The sequence below is a fragment of the Lotus japonicus genome, chromosome 5 (genome assembly GCF_012489685.1).
Source record: "Lotus japonicus ecotype B-129 chromosome 5, LjGifu_v1.2".
NCBI lineage: Eukaryota > Viridiplantae > Streptophyta > Magnoliopsida > Fabales > Fabaceae > Lotus > Lotus japonicus.
In genome coordinates this window covers 42,125,470-42,146,595 of record NC_080045.1, presented here as the reverse complement: position 1 = coordinate 42,146,595, position 21,126 = coordinate 42,125,470, and the positions used below count along the sequence as shown (strand labels likewise).

Below are 21,126 nucleotides of genomic sequence, written 5' to 3'. Positions count from 1 at the left end.
ATAGACCATAGACAAGACCCAAATGTAATAGATTTAGGTTTAGGGTTCAGCCCCACTATAAAAGGCTAACCCCCATTCATAATAAAGCAGATTCTCTCTTTGGCATAACAATGGCTACCAATCCTACCATAAACTCTAGATGAAGACCTCAATATTCATGTAAGAACAACATACATTGAAATAAATTTAACATTTGAGTTTTTAAATTTTTTTTAAATTGTCGGCGAAGCAACTCCACTAAATAATTTTTCAATTTTGTTTTTTAAAAAAATTATTGGTTAAGAAACACCACTAAATATTTTTTTAATATTTTGACATTTAATTACCAAAGAAAATAAGGCATACATTGATATAAATTTCATATTTGGTTTGGCCTCGGGGCATTCTGGAGGTGGCGAAGGGTGACAAAGGCTTTTCACAGTGGCCAGAGAGGGTTTAGTTTAGGAACAACACAGTGGAAAAGGAAAGTTGGAAAAAGAGCGATAAAAACGATGGAGAGAGGGGTGATAACAGACCATGTCGTGCCTATTCGTGCCTATGCTATTCGTACCATATAGCGGTACTCTTTGACTTTTTTTCATTTAATCGACATTAAATTTAATAATTAAAATACTCAAGTTTTGAGTGAAAACTTAATAATTTTCTATAATAATAAAGATTTAGATCGATTATTTATTGGTTGTAATAGTTTGTGCCATGATTTAGGGAAGGTAATTTCGAATTTCATTGATTATGAGTGTAAATAATATCTGAAATAATCAGAGTTAATTATGAGGTAAAAAATTAAATCTCTAAATCACTAAAAATTAAGAAAAATAAAATATGACATCATTTACCTACTAAGAATAATATGAGAGAGAAAAAAGTGCAAGAAAGACAAAGCATGAAGGGGTGACACTTATAGGAGTTACTATTTTTTGGTTTCGAAAATAGTATTTTATTTTTGACAGGAAAAACCCTAGGGAAGGAAAAAAAAAGTACAACATCCCCTAGATATATGTGCCTTTGAAACTCCCTAAGCAAAAACCAATACAATAAGACATAAAAACCCAAATTTAACCAAAATAATCCAAAAAAACAAAATAAGAAAATAACAACCCTAATAGCAACACTGAAACAAACAAGGCGAAAAGAGAACAACCCAAACCACAAAGAATCAAAGCCTCACAGGGAACCATACTTATCAGGGTGAATACGTCTGAGATGCTGCACACATCCCTCAATGGGCTCCTCATCAGAACCATCTCAAACAAGACCTAACTCTTTGCCAACCGTCCACATCTTCTGAGCGCTCTCATAAACGCAATCCTGGGACTGAGAAGGAGACAAACCCATCAGATCCACCCTACCAGACGTAGTGTCAGACACACCCGATGCCTCTACAACATCAGAGCCAAAAACCTGAACCATTTGTTTTTTCCTTCCCCTCTTAATGGCTTTCCAACACATGACGCTGATCAAGTGAAACCCCTGGAGCCTCCAAGAACGCCGCCTCAGCCCTGCCATGATCATGAACCAACTCGAGGTCTGAACCATCAGCTAGTCCACCGCTCAAGCCTGTATCAGTCGGACACAAAAGCGCACCAGAACAACCACCACGAAGAACTACATGGAAAAGACAAAATATCACACCTGTCAAAAGAAGCATAGTCCCCGCGCCGTAAAGCATCAGTCCTCATAATATCCAACACGATAGAAGAATCAGGCCCGACATAAAACTTTACCTCACCATCAATGATAAACTTATACGAATCTCCTACTCCTCGGACCAAACGCAAATCAACCGGAGACTTCTCGAACAATTCCAAAAATGAAGAATCCTCATCCTCATTCATCGATGAATCACCCCCGATGTCAGACAAAACTAACAACTCATTATTAGGGATTTTAGAAGCACATGCACTAACACAGGTTTCTGGGAAAAGAATATCATCTGGAATCCGCTCCTGTCGAACCCAAGGCCTAAACTTTGTACACACAACTGCATCTCCATCAGGAACCAACAAAGAAGGGACACCAAGACCACATGACTCACCTTTTCATCCCAACAGACTCCACCATATTCACATCAACACTCCCAAAATCTGTCGCAACCGATGCTGACACGTTCTCCAGTTCCATCACAGTAGGCTCCGCCTCCAACACAATAGGAGTAAAGGATCGATTGTGCTGCCCTAAAAGGAAAACGAGCCATAGACACATAGATACTAGCACCACCCATGAACCTCCCATGCTCCGCCGAGATCGCCACCAAAGTAGACGACAAATGTGAGAACCGCACAAAACCGAACCGTGAATTCCTCCCGTGCTTTGGCCACTGTTGAACATAAACATAAATCAGTCTACCATAAGATGAAAAGACATCTCTTAGCTCATTATATATCACCGTCGCCGAAATTCCGTCGAGGAACAACGTGGATAAACGCCGATGATCAACATCATGATGATGTTGTTTGGCTCTGCCACGATCAGAATGCTCCCCATCAATGCTATCAAAACCTTCACCCACTTCAATGTCAGCCCTATCAAGACATTGCAATTCATTGCGCTTTACATCTGAATCACCATCAACCACCATGCCATCACCAACCAATGCCCCATCAAGACCACCATCCACCATAGAGGGCACACTGGAATGCGACCCAAACAACGCTGGCAAAGTGAAGCGGCAGGCGACGTGATAGGTGACGCAATTTGACGGCGAGACTAAGAACGCCTCCCTCTCGCGTGACCAAGCAAAGCACGCAACCTCATCCCTCAACCACAAAAGAAAACACGACACAGAAACAGCCATACATAATCGCCGAAGAGATGAGCGACTATGGCGGCACTGGGAAACCCACAGAAACAGAGCAAGTTAGAGAACCACCACAACAGAATGTAGAATCGAACGCCAACCAACCAGCGGTGAAAGGTTTGCAGTTGGCGTTGGTAGCAACCACAAGCCTCCGTCAGCAAACTCAGCGAAACCGGCGAAAACGAAAGCAAACTGCTGCAACCAAAAACAGGGGCGAACAGAGCATCACCAAGCACCACCCAGACGGACGGAAAAATGATCAGAATCGACCAGAAGAATCAGCAACAACCGGACGGAAAACGACGACCAATGAAGCGCCGTGACGGAGCAGGAGAGTTCCGTAGTCGTGCGGTTTCCGTGGAAGAAACGGTTACAGCCCTAGCAGAGCACGTTTATAGCATCTGCAACAAAGAAACTGTGAGTTACAAAGTTTCTTTGTGACATATCATCAAAAATAAAGTTTCTTAACTGTTGCAGAAAATGAAGTTTCTCCATGTGGCAAGCAACTTTGCTCCAAAGTAGAGAAACTTTGCTCAAAGTTTCTCTTCTAAATTTAATGATTAAAAAATAAATAAAAAACAAATAATAAAAATAAAAATTAATTAAAATGAAATACAAATAATAAAAATATAAAAGGGTGAGGTATATTGTGGGGTCCATTTAAAAAACTTATTAGAGTTGCTGGGTTGGAGTAAAAAGTGAGTAGAGTTGATTAAAGTTACCAAAATTTAAATTAGAAACTCTAATGAGTTTTTTGGATAATGATGGTCTAATTTCAGAAATGTTTCTTGGCTCGAAACGAAAGGTACGAAGTTATATGAGGCAACAATTTATTTACTCCTAACCACCCATGTATAGTTATATGGTCCCACTTTACTTGAAGGCTGAATTTTTATTGGTTCCATAAGCTTCCTACGATATTCGTTTCGTTCCAAATAGCGGTGTTGTTCTTGATCGTTGATAACTTCTCGCTGTTACTGATGGTTTAGACAGTTGATAATACCTTGTATCGTAGACCTAGTCTGTAAGTTACTTACCATTATTCTAGACGGTTAAAAATGTACCGACGATCACAGCTTTCCAATCACCGGTAATAACCGGCGGCCTAGTTCTTCTATAAGTTGCCAATGTATTTTTAAAAGGTCGTCGGTATCGACCATGACATGGCCATCGGTAATCCTGTTGGAAATATGTCAATGTAGATGACTTTTTGTCGTTAATGATAGCTTTTTTGTCCGTAACAATAATTTATTGTAGTGTATTGTTTGGGTGTTTACAAACTTGAATTGTTTATTGAGACCAATCAAGTTCTCGAAGACTAGAGTCATGTTCAATTGTTTACTGACAACCTAAGTTGTTGCAAAACCTCGTTTGTTAGCAATGATCTTTCAGTAGCAATGAAACCTCCTTGTTTAACCCTCTCTCTTGAGAGTTCTCTCTTCTTTCATAATTCTCAATCACTCTATTTTAGTCCCAGGGTATCTAAAAATCGGGATTAATTGTAATGCAATACACCATTTTAATTTTTTTTTTTTTTGATAAGCTGCAATACACCACTTAACTAGTACAAGCACACACTTACATTATAGGAAACTCGCAAATTATACATATAAATTATAACTGGCCAGCAAATGCTGCTCCAAACAAATTAAAGGTCATCATCGAGGTTTTATTTTCATATATAAATAAATGGCCACCAAGTGCTGCTTGATGGCCATTAGTTGGTGGTGCCGTTACTGAAAGCTTTAAGTGCTGAAGTGAATGACCCATTGGTGGTGCTATAACCCCCGTCCAAAACTAAGTTCACTCCACTCACATACTTGGACTCGTCACTACTCAAATAAAGTGCCGCTTCCGCGACGTCCTCCTCCTCAAGAACCGACTCTTTCAACACCATCGCTGAGCACACACCTCGCCTAATTTCTTCCTTGCTCTTCTTTGACTCAGTGGTCAGCAACGGAGTGAGAACGACTCCGGGAGCGATGCAATTGACTCTAATCCCGTGCTCCCCCATTTCCACGCACAAGCTCTTCATAAGCCCTAGCACCGCGTGCTTTGACGCAGTGTAACCGTGCGGCGCCTCGCCACCAAGTATCGAAGCAATACTTGAAGTAAAAAGAATGACCCCTCTCTTTGCTGGGATCATGACCCTTGCTGCATGCTTTGCACCCAAGAAAGCTCCATAGACGTTAACATCAAAGACTCTTTTGAAGCACTCGTCACTAGAAGCAAGTATTGATAAGTTTAAGTCACCGGTTATGCCGGCGTTGTTGTACATAATGTCAAGCTTGCCATACCTGCAAAGATGGAACTATCTTAAGGAAAAATGGGACAGTCCCAAAAGGAAAAAAGTTCTTTAATATTTTCTAACTTCCTTATTATAAGAACTAAAATGAGGACACCTTGATCCTTTTTAGGATAATGTTTCATCCACACCTCTCTTTTGAGGTGGAGAGGTGGAATGGTGAGAGAGATAGGAAGAAAATAAAAAGTAAGAGAGAGAAAATATAAGATGTGATAGATGATAAGATGAGAGAGATAGAAATAAAAAGAGGTGGAAATTGAGTGTTTAAAAAACGAAGTGTGTACATATTATTACTCGGGTGAATTGAATTTGATCCCTCTAACAAATTTCATAGCTTTTCATTCGCAACATTTATGAAATGGGTGAAATTAGTCATTCGGTTCATTTTGTGGTCGTTCAAACCGCCACTAAAACAAAAAATTAATAAATAAATGGTGGTGGTTAAAAATCGTTGATAAGACATAAGAATTGCCACAAAATGTACGACAATGACTAACTTCATATATTTCAATAATGTTGGGGATTAAAAGTTATGGATTTTTTTGGAGGGACTGGATCTAATTCATCCTTATTTTACTGGGACTAAAAACATATATTTATCCCATTAAATTTTGACAAGAATACCTTTATTTTTTAACATTCACTCTCTTTTCACCCTCCTAAGCATTAATGATGCATAAAAATTAACAATACTCTATTAAGAATAGTTTTAGTACAATTAACTAAATTAACGTAAAAAATATCAATTTTTTAAAAGAGTGTCTTCGAAGTACTTGTTTGAAAAATCTAAGGGGCATCATTGAAATCTTTAACGATCTCCATAAAAAATGTATGTAGCTTAAATCCACTCTGTTATATAATAAGGCAGAAACCTCAGTTTGATCAGACAGGAATTCTAGCTAAAAATTCACTCTCAGAATTAGCTACATCACCCTTTTTTAATTATCTCAATTTTACAATTTTATATTTCCACATTCTCTCTCATCTCTTAAAGCAAAATGTTAAAGAAAATCTCTCAAATTCAAACACTATGATATTTTTAAATTCAAGTTTCTTTGATTTTCTCCATCAGAACTAAATTTTTGTTTATATTTTTTATAGCAATTTTTTATATTAGTAAGATGATCTGAAACACATACTTGGACACTGCCATGTCAACCGCATTTTTGACATCTGAATCATTAGTCACGTCGCAGTGAGCATAGATAATATTGTTGAAGTTTGGTTCAAGAGTCTTGCAAAGGGACATGCCTAAGTCATCTTGGATGTCTGCAATGATTACTTTGGCTCCATGTTGAACAAATAGTTTAGCAGTAGCAGCACCAATGCCGCTAGCACCTCCTGTGATTATTGCCACTTTACCATCAAGCCTGCATGCAATGCATTAAGAGACATGAATTTTAATTCAGAGTTGATTAATTCATATAGATAGATGAAAAAAAAACATGCAATCCCTGTGATTAATTACCTTTTCGAAGCCATGGAAGGAGGATTTGCTCGTCTTGGACTAATACTACTGAGCAATCACAAGTGGTAGACACAATGTGGAATGCTAACATATATATAGAATTAATGGAAACATGATAATAATTTTGTAATCAACTACTATCATTAGGTGGTTGGTAATTACATTAATTGAATGCAACTTTGTACTACTATATTAAACAACAATTAAGGTAGTGGGTAACCGATGGAACAGAACATTATTGTTCTTTTTATTGTATTTGATTACTCCAAAACAAAACAACTTCATTTAAACACATAATCATAAATTTCATTATACACATAAACTTGTCAAAAAAAAAAAATTGAATGAAAATTACTCTTCCCCTCATTTTACTTCCGAAATCCTCCATCCAACGTAGCTTCCAGAGACTCCAAATTGATGTACCCAAAAATAAATGCTTCTACAAGAGAGATCCAGTTTACGCAAGAAAATGAAATAGCAATCAAAAGTAGAAGAGAAAATTTAACCAGACCAAAGAATATAAAATGAACACGCACTGAATTTCTTACCACTGCTAGAAACAAGGCCCTTTAGGGTCCTGTCATAAATCAGTGGTGAGGTATCTACCAGTAGTATACAACAAGGCTACTTTCAGTGTCCCCAAATTAAGGAAGGTTAGGAAGGGTAAAAGGTGAAGGGTCTGAGGAAGACTAATTTACTAATATTACTAACAACTAACATCTGTCTTATGAAAAAAAAGAAGTTACTTTCACTACTAAGAAAAGCAAATATATCCAGCTCGCATGAATGGCAAAATATAAAATGGTTAAACCTTAAAACTGTCCCTGAACTTTGATCGAGATCATCTTTTCGAAAGTGGTTTTTTTTTTTTTTTTCTATTTAAACTTAGTTTTTAATAACCATATTTTTATATTTATTTGACATTACTATTTTCAAAATATATTTTCTCACCAACTATATTTTTGAAAAAAAAAATTGACATTGACATTTTTTGTGGAAATTTATCTTTTTATTAAAAAATGTTTTTTTTTACTATAAACTTAGTTTTTTAATAACCATAATTTCCTATCTATAAACTAATTTTTTATGGTAAAAATTTAGTTTTAAAAAAAACCCTATTTTATTTATTTTCTATTACTATTACTATTACTATTACTATTTTGAAATAATTTTCTGAGTTATATATGTATGCATTACATAGAACTAGAAGCGTAAAAAATACGGGTAAGAAATTACACCGCGTAGAAACTACGATAAAAAAAACATAGAAGGCGTAGAAAATACGATAACACGAAAGAGTATAAATACAGATACAGTCCTTGTATTTTCTATAACAGATTGTAAGAAAAAGAGAGAATCACTGAACTGAAGCGCAGAGTGGGTTTTGCCATTCTCATCGTTGTCAACCCAAACAAACCCTTGTTCGAGATGAAGATGATCATCCCCATGCATTATCTTCGGTTGTACGGAGGTGGTGAGGTTGATTTCAGCGTTGTGAGAGAACAAATGCGGTGGTTTTGCCTTTTGAGAAGAAAGAAATTAAAGAGTGTGATTCGTGTCGAGTGAAGATCATCACCGCCGTTCTCGATCGTCGTTGTTGGTACGGTGGTGATGGTGTAAGATCAAGCTCTGATATGGACTCAACTCACTTGAAGTTCTGAAGATCCAGATGTTCTGATAACCCAGACACTCTGAAGGTTCAGATGTTCTGATGGTGCAGAAGACTCTGAAGATCCAGAAGCTGAAAAGTGAAGACTCTGAAGTCCAGAAGCAAAATGGCTCTGAAGACCAAGTACTTCTCCTCTGAGTTCAGAATCAGAAGGTACAACGGTCAGAGGATCCATGCTTCCCTCTGACTCTGATCAACAAGCTTCACAAGTTCCAACACGAAGCATTCCTCTGATCAGAAGTCTACAAGGTTAAAGGTCAAGTCACTATCCAAAGTACAAAAGCAAATGTACTATCCTGACGACCTAACCTAACATTCTCAGCCACAGCAGAAGCTGGAAATCCCATATCTGCCCTCCAACGGTAGCATTCCCATGCAATGTTCAAACCCTAATCCTTGGAGTATATATAGAGGCTGAAGACTGAAAGATGCGGTTGGAAGAAACTCATACGCGCAAGCTATATTCAAATCTTCTAAGCATTCTTTCTTCATTGAATTCATTGTGTTTACTACAAGCTTTTCAGAAGCAATTTCTTTGTAAACAATATTTCCTAAACAGTTGTTTAGTTTACCTTTAGGAGATCAAGGTTGATCAGATCCTAGAGAAGACTAAGAGAGTGAATCTTAGTGTGAGCTAAGTCAGTGTATTGTTAGTCACTTGTAGGTTTCAAGTGTCAAGTGCAGTTGTAACAATTCTCTTATTAGTGGATTGCCTTCATTCTAAGAAGAAAGAAATCACCTTCACGGGTGGACTGGACTAGCTTGAGTGATTCATCAAGTGAACCAGGATAAAATCCTTGTGTGCTTTTCTAATCTCTTATCTTAAGCACTTTACTTGTGTCTCGAAAGATTTGTTAAAATCTTAAGGTGGAAGTTTTATTCTGAAAACGCTATTCAAACCCCCCCCTTTCTACCGTTTTTCTTACCTTCAATTGGTATCAGAGCGCAAGTTCTGATTACCGCACCTAACAGTGTTCAGTGATCCGGGCCGGTGTGAAAAACAAATGGCTACCACCAGTGAAATGCAAAAAGATGGTTACAATGCAAAGCCTCCCATGTTCGATGGTCAAAGGTTCGAATATTGGAAAGACAGAATTGAAAGTTTCTTTTTGGGCTTCGATGCAGATCTCTGGGATATCATTGTGGATGGCTATGAGCGTCCAGTTGATGCTGATGGCAAGAAGATCTCTAGATCAAAGATGACTGCTGAGCAAAAGAAGCTTTACTCACAGCATCACAAAGCTAGAGCTATTCTTCTTAGTGCTATTTCCTATGAAGAGTACCAGAAGATTACAGATCGTGAGTTTGCCAAGGGCATCTTTGAATCCTTGAAGATGTCTCATGAAGGAAACAAGAAAGTGAAAGAATAAAAGGCGCTGTCCTTGATCCAGAAGTATGAATCCTTCATCATGGAACCTAACGAGTCCATTGAGGATATGTTTTCCAGATTTCAGTTGCTTGTAGTTGGAATAAGACCTCTCAACAAAAGCTACACTACAAAAGATCATGTCATAAGGGTCATCAGAAGTCTTCCTGAAAGCTGGATGCCTTTAGTGACTTCAATAGAGCTTACAAGAGATGTTGAGCATATGAGTCTAGAAGAACTCATCAGCATACTGAAATGTCATGAGCTGAAGCGCTCAGAGATGCAGGATCTGAGGAAGAAGTCTATAGCCTTGAAATCCAAATCTGAGAAAGCTAAATCTGAGAAGTCAAAAGCTCTCCAAGCTGAAGCAGAAGAATCTGAAGAAGCATCAGAAGATTCTGATGAAGATGAGCTGACTCTGATCTCCAAAAGACTCAACCGCATCTGGAAGCACAGGCAGAGCAAGTACAGAGGCTCTGGAAAGTCCAAAGGAAAGTCTGAATTCTCATCAGGCTAGAAGAAGTCCACAATCAAGGAAGTCACATGTTTCGAGTGCAAAGAATCAGGGCACTACAAGAGTGACTGTCCAAAGTTGAAAAATGACAAAAAGCCAAAGAAGCACTTCAAAACAAAGAAAAGTCTGAGGGTAACTTTTGATGAATCAGAGTCAGAGGATGTTGACTCTGATGGTGAAGTTCAAGGACTCATGGCTATTGTCAAAGATAAAGAAGTAGAGTCAAAAGATGCAACTGACTCTGACTCAGCATCAGAAGAAGATCCTAACTCAGACGATGAAGATGAGGTATTCGCTTCTTTCTCAACCTCTGAACTAAAACATGTTTTGTTTGATATCATGGATAAGTATAACTCTTTATTGTCTAAGCATAAGAAGCTGAAAAAGAACTTATCTGCTGCTTCTAAGACTCCTTCTGAACATGAGAAAATTATTTCTGAGTTGAAAAATGATAATCATGCTTTAGTGAATTCTAACTCTGTGCTTAAGAACCAGATTGCTAAGTTAGAAGAAGTAGTTGCTTGTGATGCCTCTGATAGTAAGAATGGATCTAAATATGAAAAATCCTTTCAAAGATTCCTAGCTAAAAGCGTAGATAGAAGCTTAATGGCTTTGATGATCTATGGCGTAAGCAGAAATGGAATGCATGGCATTGGCTATTCTAGACCCAATAGAAATGAGCCTCCTATGCCTAAGGCTAAATCCTTATATGAATGTTTTGTACCCTCTGGTACTATATTGTCTGAACCATTACCTGTTAAAGTTGCTAACCCCCCTCTCAAAAAGGGAACCTTCTCCATGTCTAAATATCATGCTAAAATTCCGTTACACTATCATGTTGAGAAACCCAAGGTGATCAGAACCTCTGAGGTAACTAACAAGAGAGGACCCAGAAAGTGGGTACCTAAGGATAATATTATCTATGTTGCAGATATCCTTGATAGCTCCACTGAAACACCAATCATTGAATCTGGACAATGGATGCTCGCGTCACATGACGGGAGAAAGGCGTATGTTCCAAGAGCTAAAACTTAAGCCTGGAGGTGAAGTTGGCTTTGGTGGCAATGAGAAGGGTAAAATTGTTGGTACTGGTACTATTTGTGTTGATAGTAGTCCATGCATTGATAATGTTTTATTGGTAGATGGCTTAACTCATAACTTATTGTCTATAAGTCAATTAGCTGACAAGGGTTATGATGTTATTTTCAATCAAAAGTCTTGCAGGGCTGTAAGTCAGATCGATGACTCTGTTCTGTTTAACAGCAAGAGGAAGAACAACATTTATAAGATCAGATTATCTGAGTTGGAATCTCTGAATGTGAAGTGTCTTCTTTCTGTTAATGAGGAGCAATGGGTATGGCATAGACGGTTAGGGCATGCCAGTATGAGAAAGATTTCTCAGCTGAGTAAGCTCAACCTTGTCAAGGGCTTACCCACTCTGAAGTTCTCTTCAGATGCTCTTTGTGAAGCATGTCAGAAAGGCAAATTCACAAAAGTCCCTTTCAAGGCAAAGAATGTTGTCTCTACCTCAAGGCCGTTGGAACTTCTGCATATCGACCTGTTTGGACCAGTGAAAACTAAGTCTATATGTGGCAAGAGATATGGGATGATCATTGTTGACGACTATAGCCGCTGGACATGGGTGAAATTTCTATCCCGCAAGGATGAGTCTCATTCTGTGTTCTCTACCTTCATAGCCCAAGTGCAAAACGAGAAGGCTTGTAGGATTGTGCGTGTCAGAAGTGACCATGGTGGAGAGTTTGAGAATGACAAGTTTGAGAGTCTGTTTGATTCTTATGGAATTGCACATGATTTCTCTTGTCCCAGAACTCCTCAACAAAATGAGGTTGTTGAGAGGAAGAACAGAACTCTTCAGGAGATGGCTAGAACCATGCTCCAAGAAACTGGCATGGCTAAGCACTTTTGGGCAGAGGCAGTAAACACAGCATGTTACATTCAGAACAGAATCTCTGTGAGACCAATTCTGAATAAGACTCCTTATGAATTGTGGAAGAAAATAAAACCCAACATTTCTTATTTTCATCCTTTTGGTTGTGTTTGCTATGTTCTAAACCCTAAAGATAGATTGCATAAGTTTGATGCTAAGTCTTCTAAATGTCTATTACTTGGTTACTCTGATCGATCTAAAGGTTTCAGATTTTATAATACTGATGCTAAAACTATTGAAGAATCTATTCACGTTAGATTTGATGATAAGCTTGACTCTGATCAGTCAAAGCTAGTTGAGAAATTTGCAGATTTAAGTATAAATGTTCCTGACAAAGGCAAAGCTCCAGAGGAAGCTGAGCAAGAGGAAGATGTGTAAGATCAAGTTTTGATCGAGTAGTACAACTCTATGTTTTGATGATTACAAGTTAACATTTTAGTATGAACAATTATGGTACTCTAACGTGTTTTTCTGAGTGTGCTATTTACAGGCTCTGACCTCAATTCAATCTCACACAAATCAGAAGCACTGTGCATAAAGAGTGACCCAAGCAACGCTTTCGCAACATCTATGTTCACTCTGAACAGTAGAAACGCTTCAGAAGATCTGAAGTCACACAAGCTCTGATATGGACTCAGTCACTTGAAGTTCTGAAGATCCAGACGTTCTGACAACCCAGACACTCTGAAGGTTCAGATGCTCTGAAGGTGTAGAAGACTCTGAAGATCCAGAAGCTGAAAAGTGGAAACTCTGATGTCCAGAAGCAAGATGACTCTGAAGACCATGTACTTCCCTCTGAGTTCAGAATCAGAAGATACAACGGTCAGAGGATCTGTGCTTCCCTCTGACTCTAATCAACTGGCTTCACAAGTTCCAACATGAAGCATTCCCCTGATCAGAAGTCTCCTAGGTTTAACGGTCAAGTCACTATCCAAGTACAAAAGCAAATGTACTATCCTGATGACCTACCTAACATTCTCAGCCACAGCAGAAGCTGGAATTTCCAGAACTGCCCTCCAACGGTAGCATTTCCATGCATTGTTCAAACCCTAATCCTTGGAGTATAAATAAAGGCTGAAGATTGAAAGATGCGGTGGGAAGAAGTACACACGTGCAAGCTATATTCAAAACATTCTAAGCATTCTTTCATCTGAATTCATTGTGTTTACTATTAGCTTTTCAGAAGCAAATCCTTTGTAAACATTCCTTTTTAAACAGTTGGTTAGTTACCTTTAGGAGATCAAGTTTGATCGGATCCTAGAGAAGACTAAGAGAGTGAATCTTAGTGTGAGCTAAGTCAGTGTAATTGTTAGTCACTTGTAGGTTTCAAGTGCAGTTGTAACACTTACCTGATTAGTGGATTGCCTTCATTCTAAGAAGGAAGAAATCACCTTAACGGGTGGACTGGATTAGCTTGAGGGATTTATCAAGTGAACCAGGATAAAAATCCTTGTGTGCTTTTCTATCTCTTATCTTAAGCACTTAGTTCTCGAAAGATTTGTTAAAATCTTTAAGGTGGAAGTTTTATTTTGAAAACGTTATTCAAACCCCCCCTTCTACCGTTTTTCATACCTTCAATTGGTATCAGAGCGCAAGTTCTGATTACCACACCTAACAGTGTTCAGTGATCCGGGCCGGTGTGAAAATCAATGGCTACCACCAGTGAAACTCAAAAAGATGGTTACAATGCAAAGCCTCCCATGTTCGACGGTCAAAGGTTCGAATATTGGAAAGATAGACTTGAAAGTTTCTTTCTGGGCTTTGATGCAGATCTCTGGGATATTATTGTGGATGGCTATGAGCGTCCAACTGATGAAGAAGGCAAGAAGATCCTAAGGTCAGAGATGACTGCAGATCAAAAGAAGCTTTACTCACAACATCACAAAGCTAGAGCAATTCTTCTAAGTGCTATCTCTTATGAAGAGTACCAGAAGATTACAGATCGTGAGTATGCAAAAGGCATCTTTGAATCCCTGAAGATGTTTCATGAAGGAAACAAGAAAGTCAAAGAATCAAAGGCATTGTCTTTGATCCAAAAGTATGAATCCTTCATCATGGAGCCAAACGAGTCCATTGAAGAAATGTTTTCCAGATTTCAGTTGCTTGTAGCTGGAATACGACCTCTCAACAAGAGCTACACAACAAAAGACCATGTCATAAGGGTCATCAAAAGTCTTCCTGAAAGCTGGATGCCCTTGGTGACTTCAATAGAGCTTACGAGAGATGTTGAGCGTATGAGTTTAGAAGAACTCATCAGCATACTGAAGTGTCATGAGCTGAAGCGCTCAGAGATGCAAGATCTGAGGAAGAAGTCAATAGCCTTAAAATCCAAATCTGAGGAGGCTAAAGCATAGAAGTCAAAAGCTCTTCAAGCTGAAGCAGAAGAATCTGAAGAAGCATCAGAAGATTCTGATGAAGATGAGCTGACTCTGATCTCTAAAAGACTCAACCGTATCTAGAAGCACAGGCAGAGCAAGTACAAAGGCTCTGGAAAGGCCAAAGGAAAGTCTGAATCCTCAGGTCAGAAGAAGTCCTCAATTAAGGAAGTCACATGCTTTGAGTGCAAAGAATCAGGGCACTACAAAAGTGACTGTCCAAAGTTGAAGAAGGACAAGAGGCCAAAGAAGCACTTCAAGACCAAGAAAAGTCTGATTGTGACTTTTGATGAATCAGAGTCAGAGGATGTTGACTCTGATGGTGAAGTCCAAGGACTCATGGCCATTGTCAAAGACAAAGGAGCAGAGTCAAAGGATGTTGTTGACTCTGACTCAGAATCAGAAGGAGATCCTAACTCAGACGATGAAAATGAGGTATTCGCTTCTTTCTCAACCTCTGAACTAAAACATGCTTTGTTTGATATCATGGATAAGTATAACTCTTTATTGTCTAAGCATAAGAAGATGAAAAAGAACTTATCTGCTGTTCCTAAGACTCCTTCTGAACATGAGAAAATCATTTCTGATTTGAAAAATGATAACCATGCTTTAGTGAATTCTAACTCTGTGCTTAAGAAACAAATTGCTAAGTTAGAAGAAGTTATTGCTTGCGATGTCTCTGATAGTAAGCATGAATCTAAGTATGAAAAATCTTTTCAAAGATTTCTGCCTAAAAGCGTAGATAAAAGTTTAATGGCTTCAATGATCTATGGCGTAAGCAGAAATGGAATGCATGGCATTGGCTATTCTAAACCAATTAGAAATGAGCCCTCTATGCTTAAAGCTAAATCTTTGTATGAATGCTTTGTTCCCTCTGGTACCATATTGCCTGATCATTTACCTGCTGAAGTTGCTAAACCTCCTCTTAAAAAGGGATCTTTCTCCATGTCTAAATATCATGCAAAAATTCCTTTACATTACCATGTTGAGAAACCCAAGGTGATCAGAACCTCTGAGGTAACTAACAAGAGAGGACCCAGAAAGTGGGTACCTAAGGATAAGATTATCTATGTTGCAGATATCCTTGATAGCTCCACTGAAACACCAGTCATGGTATCTGGACAGTGGATGCTCGCGTCACATGACGGGAGAAAGACGTATGTTCCAAGAGCTAAAACTTAAGCCTGGAGGCGAAGTTGGCTTTGGTGACAACGAAAAGGGTAAAATTGTTGGTACTGGTACTATTTGTGTAGATAGTAGTCCATGCATTGACAATGTTTTATTGGTAGACGGCTTAACTCATAACTTATTGTCTATAAGTCAATTAGCTGACAAGGGTTATGATGTTATCTTCAATCAAAAGTCTTGCAGGGCTGTAAGTCAGATCGATGGCTCTGTTCTATTTAACAGCAAGAGGAAGAACAACATTTATAAGATCAGATTATCTGAGTTGGAGGCTCAGAATGTGAAGTGCCTTCTGTTTGTTAATGAAGAGCAATGGGTATGGCATAGACGGTTAGGGCATGCCAGTATGAGAAAGATTTCTCAGCTGAGCAAGCTAAACCTTGTCAGGGGTTTGCCCACTCTGAAGTTCTCTTCAGACGCTCTTTGTGAAGCATGTCAGAAAGGCAAATTCACAAAAGTCCCTTTCAAGGCAAAGAATGTTGTCTCAACCTCAAGGTCGTTGGAACTTCTGCATATCGACCTATTTGGACCAGTGAAAATTGAGTCTATAGGTGGCAAGAGATATGGGATGGTCATTGTTGACGACTATAGCCGCTGGACATGGGTAAAGTTGCTAACCCGCAAGGATAAGTCTCATGCTGTGTTCTCTACCTTCATAGCCCAAGTGCAAAACGAGAAGGCTTGTAGGATTGTGCGTGTCAGAAGTGACCATGGTGGAGAGTTTGAGAATGACAAGTTTGAGAGTCTGTTTGATTCCTATGGAATTGCACATGATTTCTCTTGTCCCATAACTCCTCAACAAAATGGTGTTGTTGAGAAGAAGAACAAAACTCTTCAGGAGATGGCTAGAACCATGCTCCAAGAAACTGGCATGGCTAAGCACTTTTGGGCAGAGGCAGTAAACACAGCGTGTTACATTCAGAACAGAATCTCTGTGAGACCAATTCTGAATAAGACTCCCTATGAATTGTGGAAGAACATAAAACCCAACATTTCTTACTTTCATCCTTTTGGTTGTGTTTGTTATGTTCTTAATACTAAGGATAGATTGCATAAATTTGATGCTAAGTCTTCTTAATGTCTATTACTTGGTTACTCTAAGAGATCTAAATGTTTTAGATTTTATAATACTGATGCTAAAACAATTGAATAATCTATTCATGTTAGATTTGATGATAAGCTTGACTCTGACCAGTCAAAGCTAGTTGAGAAATTTGCAGATTTAAGTATAAGTGTTTCTGACAAAGGCAAAGCTCCAGAGGAAGCTGAGCCAGAGGAAGCTGAGCCAGAGGAAGATGAACCAGAAGAAGCTGGTCCCTCTGATTCACAAATTCTAAAGAAGAGCAGAATCACTGCAGCTCATCCTAAGGAACTGATTCTGGGCAACAAAGACGAACCAATCAGAACCAGATCAGCCTTCAGACCCTCTGAAGAGACCCTGCTTAGTCTGAAAGGATTGGTGTCCTTAATTGAACCCAAGTCAATTGATGAAGCTTTTCAGGACAAGGACTGGATTCTGGCCATGGAAGAAGAATTGAATCAATTTTCCAAGAATGATGTTTGGAGCCTAGTGAAGAAGCCTCAAAGTGTCCATGTAATTGGAACAAAATTGGTGTTCAGAAACAAGTTGAATGAGAAAGGAGATGTAGTCAGAAACAAGGCAAGGCTAGTTGCTCAAGGCTACAGCCAGCAGGAAGGAATAGACTACACAGAAACATTTGCTCCAGTAGCAAGACTAGAAGCAATCAGACTGTTGATCTCCTTCTCAGTTAATCACAACATAATTCTACATCAGATGGATGTTAAGAGTGCCTTCCTAAATGGATACATATCAGAGGAAGTCTACGTTCATCAACCCCCAGGTTTTGAGGATGAGAAGAACCCGGACCATGTTTTCAAGTTGAAGAAATCACTCTATGGTCTGAAGCAAGCTCCCAGAGCATGGTATGAGAGACTCAGCTCATTCCTTCTGGAGAATAAGTTTGTAAGGGGTAAAGTAGATACAACTCTCTTTTTCAAAACTTACAAAGATGATATCTTAATTGTGCAAATTTATGTTGATGATATTATATTTGGTTCTGCTAATCAATCTCTATGCAAAGAATTTTCTGAGATGATGCAGGCTGAATTTGAGATGAGTATGATGGGAGAACTCAAGTACTTTCTGGGAATACAAGTTGATCAAACACCAGAAGGAAAATATATCCATCAGAGCAAATACACTAAAGAACTTCTGAAGAAGTTCAATATGCTGGATTCTACAGTGGCCAAGACTCCAATGCATCCTACATGCATTCTGGAGAAAGAAGATGCAAGTGGTAAAGTTTGTCAGAAGCTCTATCGTGGTATGACAGGATCACTTCTATACTTAACTGCATCTAGCCAGATATATTGTTCAGTGTTCATTTATGTGCTCGTTTCCAATCAGATCCAAGGGAAACCCACTTAACTGCTGTTAAGAGGATCCTAAGGTATCTGAAAGGCACCACTAACCTTGGCTTGATGTATAAGAAAACATCAGAGTATAAGCTTTCAGGTTATTGTGATGCTGATTATGCTGGAGATAGAACAGAGAGAAAAAGCACTTCTGGAAATTGTCAATTTCTGGGAAGCAACTTAGTCTCATGGGCAAGCAAGAGGCAATCAACCATTGCACTATCTACTGCAGAGGCAGAATATATCTCAGCAGCAATATGCAGCACTCAGATGCTCTGGATGAAACATCAGCTGGAGGATTATCAAATCCTTGAGAGCAATATCTCAATCTATTGTGATAACATTACTGCAATTTCATTGAGTAAGAATCCTATCTTACATTCAAGGGCAAAGCACATTGAGGTAAAGTATCACTTTATTAGAGATTATGTACAGAAGGGCGTACTTCTTCTGAAGTTTGTTGATACTGACCATCAATGGGCAGATATCTTTACAAAGCCCTTAGCAGAGGATAGATTTAATTTCATTCTGAAAAATTTGAATATGGACTTTTGTCCAGCATGAAGATGGATCAGAACCTCTGACTACGATGCTTCTTCATCAGAAGATGTCTAGTCCAGAAGGGAACTCTATCAGAGTTTATGTACCCATTGGTGCTAACTCTGAAGCTGAGACAGTAAACGTGTGTCAGTATCTATGATACATAGTTCCTTGTGCCCGTGCTGTCAGTCAGTTGTAATGAGTGTTGATGTGCTTCTCTCCTGCGTGTGATAGGTGTATTTACTGTTACTGTCTTATCTTTAATTTTTAACCGTTGATTTTAAATTGCTTTTTGAATCAACAACGGTTATTTGTCAAAACCCACTATACACACACGTTCCCCTACACTTACGGTTTTACCTTCTCTCTCTTCAGTTTTTCAAAACCTCCTACCCACGATCTCTCTCTCTCTCTCTCTATTCATCCTTCTCCTTCAACCCAAAACCTTCAACCAACTTCACGATGGTGAGACAAACCAGAAACGAAGCTGCAGATGCAACCAGGTTTCCTCATATGGTAGTAGGTTAAGCTACAGGCCAATTGGGTCCTGAAAATCCAAATCAAGGTCAAGCTTCAGAGAAGATGATTCCAATTACAGAACGGGGCTGTGTCGTTCACTGCGTTTATGCTCCGGAATAACTCCAAGTGCTTACTGAATGGAGATTCGACCTGGATAATATAGCTGCAAATGGGTATGACCTGCGTCCTTAAGTTCAAGCTCAGGGATGGGAAGAGTATTTCAACAGGCTTAGAGGTCCAATTTATGACAAATTGGTCAAGGAATTCTGGAAACACGCGGACTGTGATGATACACAAGTGGTCTCCTACATTGCTGGAAGGAGGATAATCATCACTGAGAAGTCTATTGTGAATCTGCTGGGTGCAAACACTGGAACTGGGTATAGATTCCAACTGACAGAATCGAAGTTGAAACCCAGAACCAAGGATGAAACCAACAAGGCTCTTTACACCACCTACAAACCTGGCAAGAGCGACTACAAGGTGGTGGATCTTCATCCCAAGCTCAGAATCTGGCACAAGATTCTGCTTCACTGCATCAATCAGAGGCCAAAGGGTAGCTCTCCTGATTACATCAACTTCTGCCAGAAGGCAATGCTATTCTTCATTCAGGATAAGAGGAAGATTTGCCTTCCTTTCTTCTTGTTCTCTTACCTGAAAGAATGCATCAGGAAGTCCAGAACCACTGCATCCATCAAGTCTGCCATCAAGTACATCCCCTTTGGGAGACTGCTTTCAGATCTCTTCATTGAGAGTAAATTTGTAGAAGATCTGATCAAGGCAGGATGCACAGAGGATCTGTCTACAATTGTTAGTGATGACTTCACAGCCACATCTTTGAAGAAGATGGGATTGGTCAAGAAGAAGATAGCCCCTGCTCATGAAGATACTTCTGATGAAGTAAGACAAAGAAGGGTGCCTCTGAATGATTTCCCTCTGTGGACCCAAGCAGACAACCTAGAAGCTATTTTGTGCTACATTGATGACCTGAAGCAACAAGGGTTTGAGGTTGATGTAGATGAGTTCTTCAGACGATTGCCACCCGCTCCAGAGTTTGACTCTCCTCCCAAGAGGAAAGTTCAGAGGAAAATGGTCTTGGAGGAATCTTCTGAGGAGTTTGATGTTCCTCTGAAGAAGAAGAAGAAGGCTGACAAGCCTAAGAGGAAGCATGATGAAACCACCAAGCCTGATGATGGTGATGATGGTGATAATGAAGATGGTCCTTCTCCTCCCAAGAAGAAGAAGAAACAAGTCAGAATTGTGGAGAAGCCTACACGTGTGGAACCTGCTGCTGCAGTCATCAGAATGGAGACTTCTGCCAGAGTGACTCGGTCTGCCGTGCGTACATTAAGTAAGTCTGCTGTCATTGAATTTGATGATGATTTAAATTCAATTGATGCACTCCCCATCTCTACTCTTCTTAACCGCACAGCCACCCAACTCACCCCTATCCCAGAGTCTCAACCAGCTGCCCAAACCACATCTCCACCTAATTCCCCAAGGTCTTCATTTTTTCAACCTTCCTAAGAAGAAGCCCCTCTGTGGAATATGCTTCAGACTCCACGTCCCTCTGAACCAACCTCACCCATTACCATCCAATACAACCCATTAACCTCTGAACCCATCATTCCTGAACAACCAGACCTTGAACAACCAGAACCTGAACCCAGAACGTCTGATCACTCTGCCCCTAGAGCCTCAGAACGTCCGGTTGTTAGAACCACTGATACAGATTCCTCAACTGCTTCTACTCCTGTATCATTCCCTATCAATGTTGCTGATTCCTCACCTTCCAACAACTCTGAGTCACTTCGTAAATTTATGGAAGTTAGGAAAGAAAAAGTGTCTGTCGTTCCAGAGTACTACCTCACAGTACCAAGCCCTATGAGATACCCTAGACCTAGACCAGAACGTCTAGTTGACCCAGATGATCCTATCCAGGCTGACCCCTTGCATGAAGCAGACACTTTAGTCCAACAAGTCCAACCTGACCCAGTTCATCAA

At 39.3% G+C, this 21,126-nt stretch overlaps 1 protein-coding gene and 1 pseudogene across 1 annotated transcript; both read right to left on the bottom strand.

Annotated features, from left to right (window-relative positions):
• Positions 1–21,126, bottom strand: part of LOC130719573 (uncharacterized) — a 49,000-nt pseudogene that overhangs the window by 14,743 nt on the left and 13,131 nt on the right.
• Positions 4,276–6,649, bottom strand: LOC130718121 (short chain aldehyde dehydrogenase 1-like). The gene is made up of 3 exons (XM_057568595.1): positions 6,571–6,649; positions 6,242–6,472; positions 4,276–5,094 (listed from the first exon to the last, which is right to left on the bottom strand). The coding sequence occupies exons 1-3, from the start codon at positions 6,582–6,584 to the stop codon at positions 4,515–4,517; spliced, it is 825 nt and encodes a 274-aa protein (XP_057424578.1). The 5' UTR covers positions 6,585–6,649; the 3' UTR covers positions 4,276–4,514.